The sequence below is a fragment of the Drosophila nasuta genome, chromosome 3 (assembly GCF_023558535.2).
Source record: "Drosophila nasuta strain 15112-1781.00 chromosome 3, ASM2355853v1, whole genome shotgun sequence".
NCBI lineage: Eukaryota > Metazoa > Arthropoda > Insecta > Diptera > Drosophilidae > Drosophila > Drosophila nasuta.
Genome location: NC_083457.1, coordinates 24133919 through 24155014, shown reverse-complemented (window position 1 = coordinate 24155014; position 21096 = coordinate 24133919). Strand labels below are relative to the sequence as shown.

At 40.0% G+C, this 21096-nt stretch overlaps 12 protein-coding genes across 12 annotated transcripts; 8 read left to right on the top strand and 4 right to left on the bottom strand.

The window, feature by feature from the left end:
- Positions 1 to 1517: 1517 nt before the first annotated feature.
- LOC132790497 (lipopolysaccharide-induced tumor necrosis factor-alpha factor homolog) lies at positions 1518 to 2647 on the bottom strand. The gene is made up of 2 exons (XM_060799039.1): positions 2136 to 2647; positions 1518 to 1905 (listed from the first exon to the last, which is right to left on the bottom strand). Exons 1-2 carry the CDS (start codon positions 2564 to 2566, stop codon positions 1803 to 1805), a joined length of 534 nt encoding a protein of 177 aa, XP_060655022.1. The 5' UTR covers positions 2567 to 2647; the 3' UTR covers positions 1518 to 1802.
- Positions 2648 to 3726: 1079 nt separating this feature from the next.
- Positions 3727 to 4447, bottom strand: LOC132788738 (lipopolysaccharide-induced tumor necrosis factor-alpha factor homolog). Its single transcript, XM_060796291.1, has 2 exons — positions 4126 to 4447; positions 3727 to 3936 (listed from the first exon to the last, which is right to left on the bottom strand). The coding sequence occupies exons 1-2, from the start codon at positions 4332 to 4334 to the stop codon at positions 3834 to 3836; spliced, it is 312 nt and encodes a 103-aa protein (XP_060652274.1). The 5' UTR covers positions 4335 to 4447; the 3' UTR covers positions 3727 to 3833.
- A 2071-nt stretch (positions 4448 to 6518) lies between these two features.
- LOC132788735 (cell death-inducing p53-target protein 1-like) lies at positions 6519 to 7616 on the bottom strand. The gene is made up of 2 exons (XM_060796288.1): positions 7206 to 7616; positions 6519 to 6779 (listed from the first exon to the last, which is right to left on the bottom strand). The coding sequence occupies exons 1-2, from the start codon at positions 7523 to 7525 to the stop codon at positions 6677 to 6679; spliced, it is 423 nt and encodes a 140-aa protein (XP_060652271.1). The 5' UTR covers positions 7526 to 7616; the 3' UTR covers positions 6519 to 6676.
- A 1313-nt stretch (positions 7617 to 8929) lies between these two features.
- On the top strand, positions 8930 to 9722 carry LOC132788731 (uncharacterized). The gene is made up of 2 exons (XM_060796283.1): positions 8930 to 9483; positions 9551 to 9722. The coding sequence occupies exons 1-2, from the start codon at positions 9071 to 9073 to the stop codon at positions 9660 to 9662; spliced, it is 525 nt and encodes a 174-aa protein (XP_060652266.1). The 5' UTR covers positions 8930 to 9070; the 3' UTR covers positions 9663 to 9722.
- Positions 9723 to 9948: 226 nt separating this feature from the next.
- On the top strand, positions 9949 to 10599 carry LOC132788737 (uncharacterized). The gene is made up of 2 exons (XM_060796290.1): positions 9949 to 10198; positions 10264 to 10599. The coding sequence occupies exons 1-2, from the start codon at positions 9972 to 9974 to the stop codon at positions 10382 to 10384; spliced, it is 348 nt and encodes a 115-aa protein (XP_060652273.1). The 5' UTR covers positions 9949 to 9971; the 3' UTR covers positions 10385 to 10599.
- A 66-nt stretch (positions 10600 to 10665) lies between these two features.
- On the top strand, positions 10666 to 11273 carry LOC132788734 (uncharacterized). The gene is made up of 2 exons (XM_060796287.1): positions 10666 to 10895; positions 10956 to 11273. The coding sequence occupies exons 1-2, from the start codon at positions 10693 to 10695 to the stop codon at positions 11182 to 11184; spliced, it is 432 nt and encodes a 143-aa protein (XP_060652270.1). The 5' UTR covers positions 10666 to 10692; the 3' UTR covers positions 11185 to 11273.
- Positions 11274 to 13234: 1961 nt separating this feature from the next.
- LOC132790314 (probable cytochrome P450 6d2) lies at positions 13235 to 15593 on the top strand. Its single transcript, XM_060798806.1, has 4 exons — positions 13235 to 14006; positions 14065 to 14510; positions 14568 to 14816; positions 15349 to 15593. Exons 1-4 carry the CDS (start codon positions 13321 to 13323, stop codon positions 15510 to 15512), a joined length of 1545 nt encoding a protein of 514 aa, XP_060654789.1. The 5' UTR covers positions 13235 to 13320; the 3' UTR covers positions 15513 to 15593.
- A 95-nt stretch (positions 15594 to 15688) lies between these two features.
- On the top strand, positions 15689 to 16399 carry LOC132790317 (uncharacterized). The gene is made up of 2 exons (XM_060798809.1): positions 15689 to 16197; positions 16262 to 16399. The coding sequence occupies exons 1-2, from the start codon at positions 15875 to 15877 to the stop codon at positions 16386 to 16388; spliced, it is 450 nt and encodes a 149-aa protein (XP_060654792.1). The 5' UTR covers positions 15689 to 15874; the 3' UTR covers positions 16389 to 16399.
- A 196-nt stretch (positions 16400 to 16595) lies between these two features.
- LOC132790318 (uncharacterized) lies at positions 16596 to 17144 on the top strand. Its single transcript, XM_060798810.1, is given in 3 exon segments — positions 16596 to 16720; positions 16722 to 16852; positions 16920 to 17144. Coding segments are annotated over 3 exon segments (378 nt in total). The 5' UTR covers positions 16596 to 16606; the 3' UTR covers positions 17053 to 17144.
- Positions 17145 to 17214: 70 nt separating this feature from the next.
- Positions 17215 to 17544, top strand: LOC132790319 (uncharacterized). Its single transcript, XM_060798811.1, has one exon. The coding sequence runs from the start codon at positions 17278 to 17280 to the stop codon at positions 17467 to 17469; it is 192 nt and encodes a 63-aa protein (XP_060654794.1). The 5' UTR covers positions 17215 to 17277; the 3' UTR covers positions 17470 to 17544.
- An 82-nt stretch (positions 17545 to 17626) lies between these two features.
- LOC132790316 (uncharacterized) lies at positions 17627 to 18747 on the top strand. The gene is made up of 2 exons (XM_060798808.1): positions 17627 to 17841; positions 17900 to 18747. The coding sequence occupies exons 1-2, from the start codon at positions 17663 to 17665 to the stop codon at positions 18213 to 18215; spliced, it is 495 nt and encodes a 164-aa protein (XP_060654791.1). The 5' UTR covers positions 17627 to 17662; the 3' UTR covers positions 18216 to 18747.
- Positions 18748 to 18821: 74 nt separating this feature from the next.
- LOC132790315 (uncharacterized) lies at positions 18822 to 19739 on the bottom strand. The gene is made up of 2 exons (XM_060798807.1): positions 19346 to 19739; positions 18822 to 19292 (listed from the first exon to the last, which is right to left on the bottom strand). Exons 1-2 carry the CDS (start codon positions 19602 to 19604, stop codon positions 18895 to 18897), a joined length of 657 nt encoding a protein of 218 aa, XP_060654790.1. The 5' UTR covers positions 19605 to 19739; the 3' UTR covers positions 18822 to 18894.
- Positions 19740 to 21096: the final 1357 nt, after the last annotated feature.

Genomic DNA, 21096 nt, shown 5'->3' with positions numbered 1-21096 from the left:
TCTACCTGTTACATACATTTCCTGCCGGCACAAAGTTATAATACCCTTCTACCCTATGGGTAGCGGGTATAAAAACTATATTTCCCTGCTAGCGAGGAGACGATGCGTCCCACGGGATCAGTTATCGAAATATTCGACTTAATTTTCATAAAACACAGCTTGTCGTTTTATATGACGACATGCAAAATTTCAAAAATATAGAAAATAAAGCAGAATGTTAGAGTCGATGGTGCTCGACTATTAGATACCAGGCACCCATTTTTAAGAAAAGTGAATAAATGAGAGTATGCTTTAACCTTTATAAAGTTTTTATGATTTGCAAGCTTTTAAAATTTACAAAAATTATTTTTGATGGAAGGTTTATTCAGTATGACGTAAGCACTGACTTCTCCGGGCTGTGCTTAGTAAGCAAGGGAAAGGGACAACTGATAAGACGAACCACTATATAACAATAATACATTAAGAATTCGCGTACAAATGGGTAGACAGAGTAAGAGAAGGGGAAGGGTACATTAAACAATGGTGAAAGAGAAGAGAAAGGAAAGGAGAGGATGGTAGGTTAACAAAGAATACGGAGACACTCTCTGGTGCAACACTGGTGTTATTGTGTGCAGACGCCCACCCATACTGCATTCAAATGACAAGAAAAATGTTGGCAGGATCCTTAAAAGAAAGTGGATCGGCTAACCTACTCCTGCTTGGTGATGCATGGTTCCAAATACAAATAGATAACTAAATATTTATGTTAAGAAAAAGGAAAAAGTTGCATACTTTTAGACTGTGCTAAATTTTTGCTGCGACAAGCGAAAAATAATTAAGAAAAGATTCAATATTGTATGTATAGGATTGTAAGGCATAAATGCTTCGTGGATTTGAGCATTATTATTATTATTTTTGATATTTGATCACATACAAATTCAATTTTTGCTGTTCCTAAAAGTATGCTTTACTTTTTTGTTCGAACAGTCTTCAACGTCGAGGTTTTCCGATTCCGATTACATATAAGTTTATTAGCGGCAAAAGAAGTTTTATACATTATTACTATTATTATACCCGCTACCCATAGGGTAGAAGGGTATTATAACTTTGTGCCGACAGGAAATGTATGTAACAGGTAGAAGGAGGCATCTCCGACCCTATAAAGTATATATATTCTTGATCAGCGTCAACAGCCGAGACGATCTAGCCATGTCCGTCTGTCCGTCTGTGTGTCTGTCCGTCCGTCCGTATGAACACCTAGATCTCAGAGACTATAAGAGATAGAGCTATAATTTTTTTTCGACAGCATTTGTTATGTTTGCACGCAGATCAAGTTTGTTTCAAATTTTTGCCACGCCCACTTCCGCCCCCGCAAATCAAAAAAAATCGAATAACAAGCGTAATTTTAAAGCTAAGGTTGTGAATTTTGGTATATATAATAATAACTATAGTAGTTATGATTCCTGAAAATTTGATTGCGATCAGATAAAAATTGTCGAAGTTATTAAAGAAATACTTTTGTATGGGCATAAACCCCTTCTTACTAGGGGTCTGAGTTGCTTTGGCTGACAATCTGGTATATTGAGCCGTCCATGGTATATTTTGAATGCGGTACTATATCGATATACCACATATACCATTTGGTATATTTTTAGTGTATTTGCAGTATATTTGGTATATTTTGAGAATAATACCGCAAAATATATTGGCTTTAATCAAATTGGGTAGCTGGTATCTCACAGTCGAGTACACTCGACTGTAGCTTTCTTACTTGTATTATTATTATTTTTAATTGAAGTGTAAGAAATATTAGGGATAAATAGTTAATCCCTGCGACTGCCTACAAATGCGTTGCAAACAGGACAATAATGATTGGCGGATTTGCAGGAGTCCATGCAGTAGGGAATACAACAACAGAGCCAGCAGCTGTATGGAAAGATGAATAATTGATAAGATTATTTGGGAACATTGATAAGCTAAGTGCAAGTGAGTAGGCGAATTGATAACTTAAACACCATTGGTTATCACTGTCGAATAAACATATACACAATAGCGTTATCATTGATTGACGACTTTTTCGATAGCGTTTGTTTGGCAATGAAACTCAACCAACAAAACTGACTCAAAGCTATTTCCAGTTAGGCTAGGATACGCACCCAATGAAGCACAATCCCAAGGCGAATGCGTGTGTTCGAGTCGTGGGCTTCGTTTGAATTGTGGTCACCACGTCGCTTTGACACGAGGGACAACGCACAAATGTCGGATCCCGGCCAACGGGGACTTGATTCTTGGTCGTTGTGTGAATGACCACACAGGATGTGGTTGGCTGCTGCGTGAATGGTGGATAAAGTGGCGGTTGTGTCGGTCCTTGCGGAAATGGCTGATAGGTCTGCGCTGCGATATAAGTGCTGTTCACCTGAGCAGGTCCAACAGGTATTTGGCTGTTCACCTGCTCACGCAATTGATTGCTGGACGCCTGAGAGTGCAGTTGTTGACTGGTCAACTGTGCGGTTAATCCTCCTGTAGCTACTTGAGTGCTAGGCGACGACAGCTCATTGTAGGCTGGTGGTGCGTCTCTATTTTCCATGGTAGATAGCGAGTCGTTTGAGGGGAACCGATCAACCAACTGCTTGTGGTTCTACTGAGCTCAGTGGGACAACTGGACGTCGATAACGCGACGCCCCGAAATCATAATAACCGAATATCTATTGCTTATCGCTTATCAGTTGAGCTGTCGCACCTGCTGTCGATAAGCTGCGCGTTGCATCCGAGAAGTGGGGGATTTTTTTGTTTGCTCCATTGAAAGGTCAATTGCTCGTAACCCCATGGAAAGTATTTGTGTGTAGTTTTTTGAAAAAATAACATTTTCATTATCGTTAGTTTCTTAGAAATTGGGGCTGCGCTAAGAGATTAGATTATGTGGGTGGCACAGCTAGCAAATGGTTTCATTTATTGTGGAAATTGTATATATGTTATACTATAAAGATATTTTTTTCTGACTGACTGATTGACTCATTTATTGACTGAACTATCAAAGCGCAGCACAAATAACAATTGTTATGCTTATGCTTGCGCACCTTTATGTGCAATTATTTATTATTTATTTGAAGCGCAATCAATATTTGAAGCAGATCAAAGCTATGTGTTTAGTTGCATTATTAAAAGTTACGTTACTCAAACTACTCAATTATAATCTAAATAATTCTCCTTATCAATGTCTCAAGGGGTAGAGCAATTGGTAGCAATTTCATTGTTGTTATGGGTCGAACTGGGGCGCAGATGTTGTGGCAAACATTTTATTTATAGCTATGCGATAAGTGTTTCGGCATAGACTATTTACAGTTGAATACAACTTCATCAATATAAAAATGTTTATATCGAAATGAAATGCCGTCAAAGATTGGTTGAGCAAGTCGATTATTAAATTCTTTTGTTTTATTAATAATGATGGTATTCTTTCGATCTAATTCTTATTTAGAGAAATTCATCATCACCGCCTATACTTTGAATGTTGTTGAATGAGCAAGTTATCAACTAAGTTTTTATTTCCGTTAGTTAGATTGAAAAAACTAGAATACTCATAAATGAATGCACTTTATATAAGTCTTATATCGCACTTTCAAGCACTGATTAATAAAATAAGAAACAAGGTTTAATGGATGATTTGGTTAAACACGCTCTTTAAATAGTTTCATAATTTCCAAAGGATATCCTCAGAGAAGAAAAGAAACTAAGAAATACATTAACTTTGGTTAAATTGTAATCGTTTGAGTGTTTATTATTATTTGGTTGTTAAGTTAAACATTAATTTACGATTCGAACTTATAGTTAGCGAAGAGAGCTTGAGATAAACATTAGTTCTCGTAGGTGCCAATGTAAGCACCGCAATTGGGGCACGAATGTTCGGCATTCTGGCAAGAATCCATGCAGTAGGGCACACACACACAAGGCCAGCAGCTGTTGAAAGATGACACAAAGTAAAGCAAATTAGAAAATGTTTTTCTTTGTGGTAAAAGAGGCAAGGCGCAAATTGCGTCAAGTGACTGTGAATGTGAATCACACTTTGCCATGTGCAATCCGCAAAGCACTCGTGAGTGAATCACTTGCAATTGTATTTTTCACTCTACAACACTTTGTTGAACTTACAGAAATAGGCACAGAATCAGTGCCCAGCAATGAGTGCGTCCTGTTGGCGTTCTCTTTACATTGGTCAGGATATCCGCGTGACAAGATGGGCACTGAACACGGGATGGCTCACTGCCAATGGGCACCACATTTGTCGTTGTCGTTGTCTGTATGATCACTTGGGGTGCTCCGGGTTGGTAAGTTTGTGCTGGAGTGTATCCTTGGTTCATGGTTATACTGTTGTTGTTGTTGTTGTTGTTGTTCTCTTTAGAGATCGTTGTTCGTTCGACTATTTTGTCTGCTTTTGCTCGCTCTTGTCTTTATACTGAACTCTGAATGCAGTCAACACTTCGATATAGTATCGCGTTATCTTACAAGGTGTGGCCATAACTGATAACGCCAACTGATACACTGCTACAACCCGGGGGTCTTTCGTTATACATCCAATTGTTTGACGCCTTTTTGTAAGTGTTTATTATACCTCACTGCATTGCGCTGTAGTAAGTGGCTTATCATTAAACGCTTTTTATCAATAAGATTATAGTTTTTACTTTGGGAACTGAAGTGCTGAAATAAAGTAGTAAGTTAACCATAATTTCCAAAAGCACATAAAAAACTAGTCCATACTCGAGTTCTGTTTCTTGCCGACCTCAACTCTTAGAGTCCAATTGAATGAGAGCTATCGAATTAAGTCATATTTGCACAGTTTCCATAGATCTTAAAAGTTGACTTTGAATTTATATAGTTAAATAAAACCTCAAAGTGTTATTGAAAGTTTTATTATTTTTTGAAAACAACTTAAAAATTCTTGTACACAATTCATTAGTAATCACATAATAATATGATGCGGTCATAAAAATATATGAATATCATTTTAAGCTTACCACATGCATATATTGTATATCGTTTTATGTGTATGTATATCACCCGTATATTAACAATTATGATCGATTATTGTTAAAGTTGCTGTAGTTATAAAAATAAACTTGACTTTAGCTTTAAATTTGTTTCTTTATATATATATATTACTATCAACGCAAACGAGTAAGAACTAAATTACAAAAATAATATATTTATGAAATATCTTCTTTTCCAAATTTCTTTAAGATAGACGAGTAAAAACTAAATTACTAAAATAAAGAAATGTCTACACGTAATCCCCTCTTCACTTTCTTGTTCCAAATAATAATTTTGATTTACAGATTTCCATGGTTTTATATTCTATTTATAGGACGATATTAGAAAGCTTTTGAACCACTGTATAAAATGGCGCATTACATCAAATATAAACATATAATTTAAGACAGAAAATTAAAAAAAAGTTTTAAATTGAAATAAAATTAAATACTTAATTTGAAATACTGCTTTAAGTTTCAAGACAAACTGATAGTTAATCAAACCAACAAAAGAAAACAGGCATGGAAATGACTTTACTGTTATTACACTTGATATAGGCTATCTTGTCTACAGAATCTCGCCTGATATAACTTATGAATGAGTTCCTGTCGGGGTCTGAAAACCTAGCATCATGCTGTGATAACTTTATGATTTGTATTACAAATAAGATAATGTCTTCGTATGATTCATAATTGTTAAATCTAGTAATAGAAACTGTGCGCATATTTCAAGTACTCAAGCAGACTTTTGCACTTAACTTGGTGCTCTTGTTTATTATGTGTGTTTTATATAGACATGGTTAAGGGCTATCAATGCTGATGAGTCATTTGTTGAATTGGTCTATAAAAAAATAAATGTTGTTCTCATATTGGTATTTACGACACTTGCAGTGACAGAAAACTGACTCATTTGATTCGAACATTGATGATAAGCCAAGGAAAATGTAGGGAAAGCACACTACCAGGAAGCTAATCAGTCCATATAAAGAAAGTACGCGCTGAGAGCGATCAAGAACAAGTGCTTATCTGAACTTTGCGCACTCATAATCTAAAGAAGTAAAGAATAGAACCTCAACGATTTGACAGACGATGGTAAATATTAATCTTTTCAATTGTATTCCAATTGTATTTCAATTGAAAAAAAACTTTTGATAAGCATAAGGAAATACCGAAGTTCAAAGCCGCAAAGTCATTTTTTGATAATCTACAGGTTGATGTAGTAAAAACACTATTTTTTCCATACTACCAATTTGTTTATATGTTCTTTGGAGTATTTCTTGTACGGTAGTGTAAAAGTAAAGAATGAAATTCAAAATGTTATCTTTGCTCTAGAGAGATAAAAATGAGAGAACTCTGCGAATTGAGTCAACAACGTAGTCCCAACAGTAATTATAAGTGCAAATACATCGCATGTATTTAATTTGAAATAGTATTAAGAATACGTATGCCAAATAAGGGATATGTATATGAATCAACCCCCATATAACCTTATAATGCGCAATTATCGTGCAATGAAAATGCATTTACGTATACGTAATAATTTATTGTTTTATATATACAGTTTTTCGTTTTAAGAGCGCTTAATCAACGATCGCAGTGGTTCAATTCCATTTAGAGGTTAAAATGGAATGTACAAACATAGGTAAATATATTGAATATATATACTATATATACGGTTAGTTCTCAAAGGTGCCAATGTAAGAACCACAGTTGGGACAGGAGTGATCGGCATTCTGGCAAGAGTCCATGCAGTAGGGCAAACAGACGCAAGGCCAACAGCTGTGGAATATATATAAAAACAGATAGCGAAATTTGTTAACGGTTGGTGGAATTAATGTTTATGGGCAATATATGTTAATTTGCGATTCCATTGTGGAAGCTAATAGTATGCGATTCCGTTGAATTTTGGCAATGCAGGAGAATTAAACGCAGTTGTTTTGCACCTAAACTGGCTTAACTTGAATGCCCGATGAGATAACACTACTCCACTAACACTTGCGCTTACTCTCACACGCACACTCACAATCATACGCGTGTATACACACATTCGTAGACAGTGCTAACGATAAGTGATTGTTATGTACAGCTGGGCACTTTTTTTTTGAGCAACTGTCACTGCGTAGACTGATTCTTTTTTTGTATTCTTTTTTTGCGTTGTTCATGTGATTCACCTGCCAACCTCTACACTCCACTTCGAATACTTACACAAACAGACAAAGTATCAGAGCCCAGCAATGCGTGCGTCCAGATGGCGTACTCTTCACAGTGGTCACCACATCGGCGTGGCATGAAGGACAACGAATGCGCGTTGGTCCGCTGCCAATTGGTGTCAGATTGGATGTGGTTGTCGTCTGGATGATCACAGTCTGTGGCGGTTGTGCTGGCGGTGGCTGTGGCATCGGTGGATATAGTGGTGGCTGGGTGGGTCCACTGGGATACGGCTGATAGGTCTGTGCGGGTATGTAGCCAGGCTGCGGCTGCGGCTGCTGGATCGTGTTGTATGGTGGAGGCTGCTTGCTATCCATTTTGTTCTGTGTGTGTATTTGTGTTTTCTTCGGTTGCGCTTTAACTCAACTGCACCGCTCGATGGTTGTCGACTAACTGACGTCTGTGGAGAGAATTTCGCCACTCGGCCGACTCTATTACCACGCTCTGCTTCGTTCTGTCTCGTTCGCTTGCTTATCAGTGCGAGAGAAAGAGAGAGAGAGAGAGCGAGTGCGCGTATTCGTAGTTTATCAGCGGGTTTATGGCCTGGGCTTTAGCTGGCAAACACATTGTCTCAATTTGTAGGCTATTCGAGGCTTAGCCACTGACAGTTTGTTCGTCACAAATATTGCACTACACATAAAGCGAATACATAACGATCGTTTAGTTTAGCTTAAATTACGCTATGATTCACAGCCTATGACGTCTGTGAATTCGTAGACTGTAATGCAGACGCCTTTGTTTACATTCAATAGGGGGTCGAAAAAGTTGGACTCTAGTAATTTCATCATATGTATACAGCTGTTGTAATATTGTAGTGCCAATCATTTTTTGGTTTTGTTTTGTTGTATTACGAGCACATCGTATGACTATGCCAGGGTTTGTCTAGTTGTTTCGTCGAGAGACATGTTGGAATATACCAGATACAATGATAAGCTACTATTTCAGTAGTACTCAAATAGATACGTATTTATACAAGTATAAGCAAACATGTGACAGCTGCCTCTCTGGCAGCACTTCCGCTACCCTCGGTGTTCAGCCCTACCAATAAAAGATTATCGCCAAACTGCTGTGTTTGTGCTCTGGTATTATAATCAAATTCTGAGAATAGCATATTTAATGAAATGTTCATGTGTTAACAATTAGAAACATATCTTTATTAATAAAATGTGTATGTATTCAAATTTTCTGCAATAACTGTAAAAAAAATACGCAATTAGCAAAAGTGTATAAAACTCTTTATTATGCATTTCGAGCAGAGTATAATTATCACGTAATTACTTGTACAATGCATATAAGGTTTAACTGCTGACACTTCGCTGAAAGCTCGCTGATAATTGTTGCTTAAACTGATTTACCCAGTAGTCCAGTTGTCTAGCTATATTAGTGCCGCAATTGATGGAGAGCTTGCGGAGGAGTTAACAGCTTGCGCAGTGAGGAGTTAACAGCATTAGTAGTGGGCGTTTAACAGCGAACAGCTTGCGCCGCTAACAGTGGAGTGACGTTTAGCAGTGAACAGCTTGCGGCGCTAACAGTGAAGTGGCTTTTAACAGCGTTGCCTACAGCAGTGATGTGGATAGTTTTACAGCGGTTTGGAGAGTTGAGATCAACGACTGTACAGCGGTGGAGCCATGAAAACAATGTTAAGCAAATATGTATACGGATAACAGACCGCAAAAGTAACAATACAACAACAAATAAACTAACGACAACTGGTTTTCAAAATACACACAAAGTGAGCCAGGCACTTGACAAACATTTGGATAATGTTTTGCTTTCAATTGTACAATAACCCAAATTAAGACTAAATAAAATTAAATAAGAAAAAGAGTTGCCCCAGCCTGCAGCACGCACAGTTGTACAACATGAGCCGGCAACTAAGGTTCAGCATCCAGCCACCGCCACCGCCATCGTCGCTGCCTTCATCAGACAGCGATGACAGCCACTCCGATCTGGTGGAGATCAATTTAAACGGTGGCCTTGGCCTTGGTCAGGCCAAGCAGCAATCAGCGCAGGCGCTTGATGAGCTGCTTCAGGCTCGCACAGGAGCCAATCTGCCGCTGCATCGCGGTTATCCGTACGGATATGGGGATACGGACAACGAGACGGATTACTATTTCTGCAAGAAATCTAATTCAACGGGTCAGTTAGCCGAGAAAGTCTCGCCACCGCCGCCATCCGCCACTAACATCAGTTGCCTGCGCCAAATGTATTGCCCCGAGTGCCACGAGCGGTTGCACGAACAAGGCGTGCGGCTCGAGCGGCTGCTGCAACTGTGGTACGTAGTAAACACAGTGTTGTAAATTATCTTTTCAGCAATTTTCTAACATAAATTTCCTTTACAGCTGCTTTGCCCTGCTCCCCATATATCCTTGCTGCTTGCGACGCTCTAAAGATGACTGCAAGGTCATTTGTGGCAAGTGCGGCTACTTGTTGGGCGCCTGGAAGCGTCAATGAGCCATTCAGCCACTTTTTTTTATGATTTATTTTAAGTAGTATACTGTATATTTAATTGTATTTCTTGTTTTTTGGTTTTGTTTCTGTTAGTTTTTTAAGTATCTATTGACCTTGCGTTGCGTGTGCATGCCAAAAAAATGTTTGTTTTGGTTTTATTATTTTTGAAGAAGATGCGCTCTCCCTCTCTCTCTGTCTCTCTCTGCCACTCTCTTGATCGCTCACTTTGTCGCACTCTCCCGCTCTCTTTTGAAAGTGGTTTTGCCAAATGCTGCGCCGCCTGCCGCTGACGCTACTCAGTCGCAATCGAACATGTTGAACGAAGTGGAGCTAGACAACAGCTCGGCTGCCACAGCCGTGCTCGAGCTTGAGCCCGAGGAGCCAGAGACGCCACTGAAGCCGCAGCTGCGCTTCTACAGCGTGGGTCCCAGCAGCTATCGGGTGAAGTGTCCACTGTGCAGGCAGCAGGCGAACACTGAGACTGTACAAATGAGTGGCGTCTTTGGACAGCTCACCTGCCTCATGTCCGTGCTGTCCTGGTAAGTGGAGCAGCATCTACTACTTAATACTCTATAGTACAGTAATCTCTCTGCTCTTCGGGCAGCTGCTTCCCCATCTTTGCGCTGAGCTGCGTCTACTCCTGTCTGCAGAGTCGTCTGAAGAGCAAGCGCATCTTCTGCAGCAGCTGTGGCGGACATCTGGGCTTCCACTGGCGTCCCATCTAGTAGCTTGTAGTTCCATGTTCCACAATTCTTTATTTTGGCAATTCGATTCGCAAATGACGCTATAAATAAATTCGCAATGCGCAGCTGTTGCCAGTTTTCATAATTCGTTTTTATAAGCACTCAAATATCTATCGACGCCCCAAAAGTATTTGAAATCCTCTCTCCCTCTCTCTTGATCACTCGCTCTCTCTTCGATCTTCATTCTTCGTTCTTCGTTCTCCATTCTCTCGCTGCTCGTTTCGCATACTTGACTTGGGAATTTGGCACATCTCTTTGTTTAGTTGCGCTGCGTCTGTCGTTGTCATCAAATGGCCAGCACTGAGAGCCTGGACGGCAGCGCCTGTGACTACGATGGCGTCATCTCTGAGGTGCCAAAGGTGGGTCATTTGCCCACCCTGCCACTCGAGTTTGTCTGCCCCGCTTGCCAGCAGCTGCAAACCAGCAAAGTGGAGCTCGAAGCTGTCACTTGTCTACAGAATATCACCTGCACCATAAATTGGCTGCTCTGCTGGTGGGTTAAAGCATTCCAAATTTTATTCCCCCCAACTAATATAGTATCATTCGTTTTTAGCAATCCCATTCACTGGCGGGGACGACACGATATCAATCACTATTGCAGCAACTGCGGCTGCTTCATTGGACGCCACATTTCGTTGAGCTGGTATAAACGAGCTCTCTTCCGCATGCAGCGCTCGGAGGTGGAGGACAATGGACGTTGGCAGAAATTCCGCAAGGTGGAGAAGGAGGCGCTCGACGAGAAGAAGCTTGGCAGACAGCGTTCAGCCATTGAACAGAGCTAGTTCCAATTCCACAAGTCAACACGCAGTGTTCTAAATTTAAACATAATTAAGCGACAACACTTTAAATAAAAAACAAAAACACAAACAGATGACTGAATCGCTTATATCACTTATTTGAATGAAACGCTTTGTGTCAGCGTGCAACACTCGTTGCACAGTTTAATTAGTTTGAGAGCTCGTTTGCTATTTGCGAGAGCTGCTCCTAAAACATATCGCAGCATTTCAATATGAAACATTTTTTTTAATTCAGTTAAAAGTAATTAATTGCCTGACCCTAAAAGTGATCTCTCGATGCAATGCTTTTAAAATGTAGCAACGACATTTTCAAATAGAAGAAGGAAATCATCTGCTTACGATTTTTGTTTTGTGCTAGAAATTTGGTAGTTTAACAATCGATTAAAGATAACATAGTCTTGGTCCGATAATATAGTCAAAGCTTATGCTGCTGAATGCAATTTCATCACAATTTGATATTCAAAAATTGCGAAATTAAAAATTGCGCTAATTCTTTTATCTAACTTATTTTCTTGATGATAATGAATATTTTTTTTATAATTTAGATATTCCTTAAGTAATAAAAGTTAAATTGGAATGTTTTTTTTAACGGAAATTTTTTTAAAACTTGCTATAATTTATTGAAAAGCTATACTTATTTTTGCTGATTAATGGTTTAGTTATTCCAAAAGCAAAAACACATTTAAAAAAAATGTTGTACAAAAGAATAGCTTATAGATTTTTTTAAATAAATAAAATTATATTTTTGTTAATCCCTTAAAAATAGTAGTGAAGTAGTAGTAGTGTTTTAATGAATAATAATAATAATAATAATTTGTACTTTTATGTATATGTATGTATATTCCTTCTATTAATGCTATTAAAACTTGTCGACCATTGTAATTACTTTAAACAAATTAGGTGGAAAATTTCAAATATTCTCTGAATGGCATAATGAAATCAAATCAATATTATACGAGTGATAAGGAAAGCATACATACATGAAAGCATTTGCCAAAGATGTTTGCATTAGTCAAGAATGAAATTCAGGGGTGCAATCAGATTTTGCCCTAGTTCTGGAACTCAACGAACGCTTTCAATTTTGCAGCATCTACATTTAAAATCACTTTAAAGATCGCATGAAATACTTAAGGTCTATTAAACATTTACTGCTGTAAATTGCAGTGCTGCATTTGCATACAGAGAGAGAAAAATATATAGCTTGAATAGAAGATTGCAAATCTTGATTTAAGATTTTTTGGATCTTAAAAAGATCAATGAATTTCAACATGTAAGAAAAAATCTTAAAACAATTATCAATTTTAATGCTAAATTTCTATTTTAAGACTAAAAACATCTTATTTTAAGATTAAAAACTTAATTCAAGAGTGTTTTATTCTAGATTGAAAGGAAGATTGCAAATCCTTATTTAAGAACTTTACGATTTATTTTTTTTTTATTTTATATTAATTAAAGATCTTTTGATCTTGATTTAAGATTTTGTCTTCTTGATTCAATTTTGAACTTTTCCATTCTTCAAAAAACATTAAATCTTGATTTTTATGGAATTTCGATCTTAGTTTAAGAATAAACCTTGTTAGTTAAATTCTGTCATCATACAATCTTGATTCAAGATTTGAGTTTTGATTGTAGCACGTTATTTCTTCGTGTGGAAACTTTGAACCTATCTAGCTGAAGATCACATGAAAGCTTTTACGGGCAGTCATGAAACTACCGGGTGTACAATAAAAAGCTTTCAACTACTGGCAAAAGCTATCCACTTGAAGAGCCGTAAACATATGAATTTCGTGCACTGTCGTTTACCGTGGCAAGCAGTTGTGACGTAATTGGGCTTTTAAAGGTGATTGATCGCTCGATTTTTACTGATAGCAGTAAACAAATCGAATCGGGTCTCTCGGGTCTTTTTCACACACACAGAGTGTTCGTCGGTCAAACGAAGTTCTTATCTGAAACGGTTATGAAGTGGACAAGGCGTCGCAATAGATACTTCGCCGAGACTTTTACGGCATTTAAGCTGCTGGACAGACGTTTGTTTGTTCAGTTTACGAATGCATTTCAAAAGAGACACAACAAGTTAAACGCTGTTCGCGTTACAAATTCAAGTTCTGATAATCTCACAATATGTTTTGGATTCTACTTTTCACCATTTCGCTGGTGCTGCTCGTGCAATATGTGCGTAGGCGTTACACACACTGGCAACGTGAGGGCGTGGTCGAGGAGAAGGCCAAGTTTCCCTTCGGCGTACTCGATTCGGTGGTGAAAAGTCAGCGGGGTTTCGGTCTGGCTGTGTACGATGTCTATCTGCGACACAGTGCAAAGATCGTAGGCATCTATATGATGAACAAACCCACGTTGCTGGTGCGAGATGCTCACCTGGCGCGGCAAGTGATGACCAGCGATTTTGGTAGCTTCCACGATCGTGGCATCTATGTGGATGAGAAAAACGATCCACTGTCGTCCAATTTGTTTAATCTGCAAGGCGCCTCGTGGCGCAATCTGCGCAGCAAATTGACGCCTTCGTTCTCGTCGGGCAAGATCAAGGGCATGTTCGATACCATCGATGATGTGGGCGAGAAGCTTGTGCAGCATCTGCTGGGTGTCATTGAGCGGTCGCCCAATGATGAAATCGAAATGAAGGAAAAGCTCACCACATATGCCATTGATATCATTGGTTCGGTTATCTTTGGCCTGGACGTGGATAGCTTCTCTAGTCCCAATAATGAGTTTCGTGCTTGTAGCGATACGTTGCTCAAAAATGGTTCCGTGCTAATGAAGATCCACAACATGTGTGTCTTTATCTTTCCACCGTAAGTAGATCGCACAATTCTCTCCAGCTTATTGCTTATGGCTTGTTTTCCCCTACAGACTGGCCAAGCTCATGAATCGCATGGGCTTCGAGAACGAGGTGCTGACCAAGCTGCGTGACATTATGCGGCGCACCATTGAGTTCCGTGAGAAGAATAATGTTGTCCGTAGGGATCTGCTGCAGCTGCTTATTCGTCTGCGCAACACGGGCAAGATTGGCGATGATGACGATGAAGTGTGGAACATTGAGACGGCACAGAGTGACCTCAAAGCCATGTCCATTGAGAAGCTTACCGCTCAGGCGTTCGTCTTTTACATTGCCGGCTCGGAGACCACCGCAGCGACAGCAGCATTCACACTCTACGAGTTGTCCATGTCCCCGAAGCTGCTGAAGGAGGCTCGCGATGAATTGGACGCGGTCATGGAGCGTCATCAGCTCAAACGTGGCAACAAGTTCACCTACGAGGCAGTGCAGGATCTCAAGTTCTTGGATCTGTGCATTAATGGTAAGTATAGTCGTTAAACTGCAAATAACTTTTCTAACTTATTCTCCCTCTCCTTAGAAACTGTGAGAAAGTATCCTGCATTGCCCTTCCTGAATCGCGAGTGCACACAGGATTTCAAAGTGCCGGATGGCGATTATACCATCAAGAAGGGCACTCCCATCCTCATCTCTTTGCTTGGTATTCATCGTAATGCCAACTACTTCCCCAATCCCATGGACTACGATCCACATCGCTTCGATGCCGACATCATGAACTACGATCAGTCAGCTTATATGCCATTTGGTGAGGGACCTAGACACTGCATTGGTAAGAATAGAATAGAATGTAGTTGCCATACAATATATTGAATGATTCGCACAGCTGTTGCGATATTTAAAGTCATCTACAATTGAATTGGAAATGATTTATTGGAAGATTTCATGGAAGCTGTCAGTTAAAATTGGGATGGAGAGGCCTTTAAAAGATAGCCTCTTTATTTTCACAGTAATATTATAATGAAATAATTCGTTTTACTTGCAGATATTGCATTATTTTAAAAATACGAATGTTTTCATAACATATTATTGCAATATTATTTTTAAACATTTTATGATTATTTCGAATTACTTGCAGCATAACTTAAAATATTTACAGCATCTCACAAAATGAAATGAATTGTATTTTTAATGTATTTAAATTTGAGAAAAATAGCAGACGTAATTGAGCTGTTGCCAATTTAATTTGAAATTATTTTCAAGAATTGGTAGTAATTACAGTGTTACGAAAATATTTTCTATTTAAATTTGAGTTAAGAACTCTACTTCTAATACTCTTACTTAAATATTCTTATAACTTCCAGCTCAACGCATGGGCAAGGTCAATTCCAAGGTGGCTGTGGCCAAGATACTGGCCAACTTCGATTTGGTTGAAGCGCCTCGGAAAGAAGTCGAGTTTCGCTTTGATCCAGCTCCTGTGCTAATGCCGGATGGCGGTTTGCCTCTGCGCCTGAAGAAGCGACTCTAATCAAAATGCAAACACAAATAATGTATCTAAATGTTTATTAATAAAGCGCAAATGCTTCAAACTAAAAGGCTTTTCTGACAGCACAAGTGCTTGGGGCCCATTATGAAATCAATGCTGTTCGGAAATGTTTCACATTTGTTGAAAAAATAAACAAAACAAGGTAATTTGTTTGTTGCTCTGCTGCTGTTTCTGGTTCTGCTTGGGCAGCTCCAGCTGTAGTCGCAATGCCCCGATGACATCATAGAGTGCTCACACAATACACATACGCCCTGTTGCCGCGCTCCGCTCTCGCTCAGCAAACTCACGCAACTCTCTCACACACTGTTCACTCTGTCTGTTTTGCTGGCTACCCGCCAGTTACAATGGAAACGCAGACGCTGCAGATCAAACTGCTGCCCGCCCAAACAGCGGAGGAGCGTGCTCGCAATATTATTGCCAATATTGTGGTCGAGGATCATCATGCCACACTTGTGCCCTACATCGATGAACATGAGCCCCATGAGAAGGTGACACTGCTAACCCAAGTGGAGGCAGCTCCCAAGTCTCCGCCTCGTTTGCGCTACTATACGCCGGGTCCGTCCACCTACAAGCTGCTCTGTCCGCTGTGCCACGAGAGAAGCGAGGCGGCTGTGATGCGTGCCGCAGGTTGCAAGGATGCCAGCTGCTGTCTGAGCTTGCTATCCTGGTGGGTTAAGGAATATCGTTTGCTGACTTTCTATATAATCTTTGCCTTTATTCATTTATTCCAGCATCTTTCCCGTCTTCTGGATCTGCTGCATCTGCACCTGGTGCGGCTGCAATCGCGAGTGGACCACCAAGGGCGTCTATTGCAGCCGCTGTGGCGGCAAAGTGGGCATCCAGAGCAAGTCCGATTAGGTCAATTAATGTGCTATAAATGCCAGACATTCTTTTGTTTTTTAATTCTATTACGCATCTAACTCAATTAAAGACGCGCTACAAATCAACACGACTGTACGCTCTCTCAATCATTCGCTCGCTCACTCTCTTTTGACTTTGCTCTCTTGTTGTGTGCAAAACAGGTTGCTCTATTGCTTTGGCCACATTTCGCTTTCAGTTTGGCCGCAGCAGCAACGATGACGACCACGACGACGACTGAGGAGCAGCAACAGCAGCAGCATCAAGCGTCACTGGAGGCGAAAAAGGAGCGCGACATTTACGAGAACTTTGCCACACCGCTGGCTGGCACCTTTTCTCAATCTGCCTCGTGAATCGGTGGTGCTGAAGTGTCCTGCGTGTGGCATCAAGGAGCGCAGCGTGGTGCAGAATGATCTCAAGTGGTGGGCGACTGAGATCAATCGCATTGTTGGTTGCCTCTTTGTGTGAGTTGCAGTCATTAAAATTATCACGATCATTCTTATAATCACTAATTAATATCCTCCCTTCCAGCTCCTTCTGCTGCTGTTGCTGCTTCAACTATTATGTGCCCTGCAAGCAAACGGATCGCAGTCATTACTGCGGCAACTGCGGTTGCTACTTTGGACGCGCCATGAAGCGACGCGCCCCACTCAAAATTAAGTAGAAAACGCGAACTCTCACTCTCTGACTCTCTGTTGTTCTCTTGTTCTCCCTCACATTTTTTGAATACTTTTCGCATGCTGAAAATAAACAATATTTATACAACAAACACTGCTCTCTTTTTTTAATTTTGGGCATCGTTCTCACTCTCCAGTCGCGAACTTGCTGTCAGTATCAATTCGCACGCCTGCGACAGCAGACAACTCTTCTTCCAATTGTCTCTTGCAACATGTCTGAGGAAACGTCGCCCGCTCCGCTCTACTTTGCAGTCGGCCCCAATGCACGTGAGATCACCTGCCCCTACTGCAAGACGCTGGCGAAGACGCGCATCCAACGCAACTGGCTGCGCTGCTGCACCAAGCGGCATCATTGCGGCTCCTGTGGCGAGTATCTGGGTGTCTATAGACGCCCCCAACTCTGAGTATTTGCTGCCAAAAACAAACCAAAGTGTCAAACAATAAAGAGCTGCTACTGATGACTACCAACTGTGTGTGTGTTTTTAATTGATCGAGAGAGTGAGAGAGAGAACGTAACACGCTCTCAATCTCTGAATATTTTCCGTGATGGGGCGTTGCTGGATTCAGTTACGCGTCGTCTGGCGGAGTGTGCACAACATGGCCATCGATGAGCCGCAATTGATTGCGATTAGTATCAGCAGCAAGCCGCAGGTGGGCTATCTGCAAACAGAGTCTACCATGGTCAACTGTCCGGCCTGCGAACACTTCGAGTGGAGTGTGGTCCAATTGGAGGCGGTCACTTGTCTGCAGCGACTGCTTGGCCTCACAAAACTGTGGTAAGATGAGTGACAACTTCTTGAGCACTTGACCAGCTAATACTCGGATGTATTGCAGCAAAAGCTGGCGAGGGCGTGCGGACATTAATCACTATTGTGGCCACTGTGGCTGCTACATTGGACGCTATGTTCCCATTGACTGCTACGAACGTTGTCTCTCGAACTCAGCACGCAAGCAGGCGGCTGTGGATGACATACGGTTGAAATCGAAGCCCAAGGATTGTGCTGTGCGTGCGCAAAAGTCAAGGGAACGTGTGTTGGCCCAGCGCGCCGAGCAGCGTGAGAAGCGGGAGAGAGAACGTGAGCAGAGGGAGCAGCAAGAACAACAACAGAATCAAACTGTGGTGTTAACAGTGGCGGCCAAACAGCAATGAGAGCTAGTCAGGGTTGTTGTCTTCGCTAAAGTTAAGTTGGCTAAGCTTTGTGTGAAAGCTTTCTTCGGGTCGCAGTTCAAATATATTTATACTATGCTTGTTATTTGTTCGAGTGGAATGCACTGTGAGAAATATTCTTTATTTAAACAAGTAAGAAAATCGAGTATCCTCGACTGTAAGATACCCGTTAACCATTTTTAATAGAAGCAAAACAGTGCGGTAAATACGAGAAAATACAAAAATATACCAAAGTATATCGATATTCTTTAAAAATACATCATAGAGTAAAAAATATATCAGATTGTCAAACAAAGCTACTAAGACTCGACCGCAGCAGCCGTTTTTGGCATTACAAAATATTTCTTAAATAACTTACCATTTTTTGCAATGCTGCAGTTATTATTGTATATGCCAAACTTTTTTTTGGTCGCAGTTTAAATACTTGTTATTAATTCATACGAAATGCACTGTTAGAAATATGTTCAATTTAAAAAATTTGCAATTGGCACGAAGTTTGCAAAGATTTAAGCGACAAGTTTCTACGGGTCGTATAATAAATATTAACGTTATATATACAATTCAAATCCACTCTGAGAAAAGTTTAGCTAGCTTGCAGTTAAAATATATTTATATGCTTATGTTACTTCTTCGAATGGAGTCCACTGTTGAAAATATTTAGTTAATGCGGTACAAATTCGCGATTGGGTCGAATACAATTGTGCTCGCGATCATAGATGCCCAGAAAGCTCTTGCAGTTGGAGCAGTGCAAATACTCGCGATTGTCCGGCGAGGTCAGACAGGGCAGAAAGCAAAAAGGCCAACAGTTGGCCACACACGAGGCAGGACAGCCAGTGCTCGAATAAAACTCAGAGCTGCTCCTCAACAGCGGACGACGATTGCAGCCGCAGCTGGGACAATAGATGCAGCCATCGGTGGGCAGCCAACGCTCAATGGAGCTGCGATAATATTGCCGTCTATTGATGTCCTTGGAGTCGGTGATTTTCGGCTCCTGCCATGTTTGACTGCCGCTCTTTTGGGACGGCTGACTGCCACTTGGCGGCTTGTGCTTGGCCAGATCTAGCAAGAAATTCAGTTTAAAAGTTTATTAAGTTATTGAGTTTAATACCTACAGCGTTCTGCTTCGTCTGCCATTTCTGCCTCCGACATGCCCGTCATCTTGCTAATCTGCGACAAACGCTCCTCGCTGATGCCGTGCTCAGCAGCCAGCTTGTGCAGATTCTGAACCTTATCGTTGGCATTCTCAATGATCTCCGGATGATGTGTCTGCACATGACGCACCAAGCAGCCGGTGTCATAGCGTGAACATTTGATGGTCTTCAGGCACTTGAGACAGCGCAGATACTGCACATCGCTAGCTTTTGTGGACATGGTCAGCGATTGATTATTTGTTAGAATGTCTGATAAAGTATTTCTTAAAATAAACGCACAATTTAAGAATGATTTGTATGATTACAGTTGCTGGTGTATAAAAGAAAGATAAATTTGTGTTTTTATATAATCAAATGTGTAGACAGCAAATGCTCAGCAATCTACATGTTATAGAAGTAATTCTAAATTGAAAACTTTAAGTATTTTTGACAAATTTCGCATTATCAAATGTGACTACATTCTAGATAACTTAGCGTATTGATTAACTAGGCTTTAGACGAATTTACAGATATTTAAACAATTTGGAATAATTTAATAAAGTCAATGATAATAAAAATAACTAATAAAATGAAGTAATTAATTCAGATAAGATATGAAATATTAGATGCACATATAAATATTCTTTGGCAATAAATGTTCTAATAAACATTTTGTTATCAAACTTAGTTCAGGTATTATTATTATAAGGAACGTATATTCATATGTATACTATATGTTCTACCAAAGAAACTATATTACTTACTCATTTATTTAAATAATAAAATGATTTGGAATACAAACTGTTAGACTAAAGCTTAACATTTTCCGGTAAATATGTAAAACAATGTAGATTAGATATACAAAAGCATACTAGAGAAATTGTCTAGTTAGAAGCTCAGCAATAGCTGAAATTAAACTGTTGCTTCGTATCCAGCAACAAATTGTAAATATATCTAGATTGAAAAGGAAATATATTATATTATCAGATATTTCCTATATCAACAAATCATCAGCGTTCTTGGGTTAAAAGTACTTAAGTCACGCAATGACTTTAGGCGCATTTCATGCGTGTATTTTAATTCTAATTTGTTGATTTATAAAAATGTTTCCTTTCAGATGCGGATGCGGAAACGATTCATTCGAAGGCATGCAAGTCACCCTGTCAATGTTTTTTGCATATGCTAAAAAGGCGACTTACACGCAAAAATCCTCATATGCGTATCCTCATATGTCCTTGTGTGTGTGTGTGTATTCATAATGCTATGGGAGCGTCTAAATTTTATTGTCTGTCATGTCCCCAAGCAGCTTCATTCACGTGTCCTGGCAACAAATAAAGCCAGCCCTCCGCAATTCGAAGATGAGATGCGTGTGTGTGTGTGTGTGTGTGTGTGTGTAGGTGCTAGACTCTCGGGTATTGGTGTGGCGGACATGGAATTGGTAACGGAAACACTACGCGGCGTATCCACTCGAAAAGGCTGAGAGAGCGTTTTCTTTTTATACGAGTATTTCTTCATCTTCATTTCTTTTTCCTGTGTGCGTTGTTTTTTTTTTCTCTTCTACTTTTTTTGCTTGTCGCATTTCGTCAAAATTGATTTTTTACTGCATTTACAGGATGAGGTTGGCATTTGGGTTTGCGTGGCTTTCACATTCACTTTCACTTTGACTTTGGCACGATTCCTTCGTTACTCATACGCAGCGTGGTACGCACGAGAGGCGAGTCGAGGGCAAAGTG

Coding starts and splice junctions, on each gene's coding strand:
- LOC132788734 (XM_060796287.1), top strand. CDS start 10,693: ATGGCCAGCACTGAGAGCCTGGACGGCAGCGCCTGTGACTACGATGGC. Junction 10,896..10,955: donor ATAAATTGGCTGCTCTGCTG/GTGGGTTAAAGC, acceptor ATTCGTTTTTAG/CAATCCCATTCACTGGCGGG.
- LOC132788737 (XM_060796290.1), top strand. CDS start 9,972: ATGTTGAACGAAGTGGAGCTAGACAACAGCTCGGCTGCCACAGCCGTG. Junction 10,199..10,263: donor CTCATGTCCGTGCTGTCCTG/GTAAGTGGAGCA, acceptor CTCTTCGGGCAG/CTGCTTCCCCATCTTTGCGC.
- LOC132790314 (XM_060798806.1), top strand. CDS start 13,321: ATGTTTTGGATTCTACTTTTCACCATTTCGCTGGTGCTGCTCGTGCAA. Junction 14,007..14,064: donor TGTGTCTTTATCTTTCCACC/GTAAGTAGATCG, acceptor TTTCCCCTACAG/ACTGGCCAAGCTCATGAATC. Junction 14,511..14,567: donor CTTGGATCTGTGCATTAATG/GTAAGTATAGTC, acceptor CCCTCTCCTTAG/AAACTGTGAGAAAGTATCCT.
- LOC132790319 (XM_060798811.1), top strand. CDS start 17,278: ATGTCTGAGGAAACGTCGCCCGCTCCGCTCTACTTTGCAGTCGGCCCC.
- LOC132788731 (XM_060796283.1), top strand. CDS start 9,071: ATGAGCCGGCAACTAAGGTTCAGCATCCAGCCACCGCCACCGCCATCG. Junction 9,484..9,550: donor GAGCGGCTGCTGCAACTGTG/GTACGTAGTAAA, acceptor TTTCCTTTACAG/CTGCTTTGCCCTGCTCCCCA.
- LOC132790497 (XM_060799039.1), bottom strand. CDS start 2,566: ATGGAAAATAGAGACGCACCACCAGCCTACAATGAGCTGTCGTCGCCT. Junction 1,906..2,135: donor TTGGGATTGTGCTTCATTGG/GTGCGTATCCTA, acceptor CTTTCCATACAG/CTGCTGGCTCTGTTGTTGTA.
- LOC132790315 (XM_060798807.1), bottom strand. CDS start 19,604: ATGTCCACAAAAGCTAGCGATGTGCAGTATCTGCGCTGTCTCAAGTGC. Junction 19,293..19,345: donor GGCAGACGAAGCAGAACGCT/GTAGGTATTAAA, acceptor ATTTCTTGCTAG/ATCTGGCCAAGCACAAGCCG.
- LOC132788735 (XM_060796288.1), bottom strand. CDS start 7,525: ATGGATAGCAAGCAGCCTCCACCATACAACACGATCCAGCAGCCGCAG. Junction 6,780..7,205: donor CTGATACTTTGTCTGTTTGT/GTAAGTATTCGA, acceptor TATATTCCACAG/CTGTTGGCCTTGCGTCTGTT.
- LOC132790316 (XM_060798808.1), top strand. CDS start 17,663: ATGGCCATCGATGAGCCGCAATTGATTGCGATTAGTATCAGCAGCAAG. Junction 17,842..17,899: donor CTTGGCCTCACAAAACTGTG/GTAAGATGAGTG, acceptor GATGTATTGCAG/CAAAAGCTGGCGAGGGCGTG.
- LOC132788738 (XM_060796291.1), bottom strand. CDS start 4,334: ATGAACCAAGGATACACTCCAGCACAAACTTACCAACCCGGAGCACCC. Junction 3,937..4,125: donor CTGATTCTGTGCCTATTTCT/GTAAGTTCAACA, acceptor ATCTTTCAACAG/CTGCTGGCCTTGTGTGTGTG.
- LOC132790317 (XM_060798809.1), top strand. CDS start 15,875: ATGGAAACGCAGACGCTGCAGATCAAACTGCTGCCCGCCCAAACAGCG. Junction 16,198..16,261: donor TGTCTGAGCTTGCTATCCTG/GTGGGTTAAGGA, acceptor CATTTATTCCAG/CATCTTTCCCGTCTTCTGGA.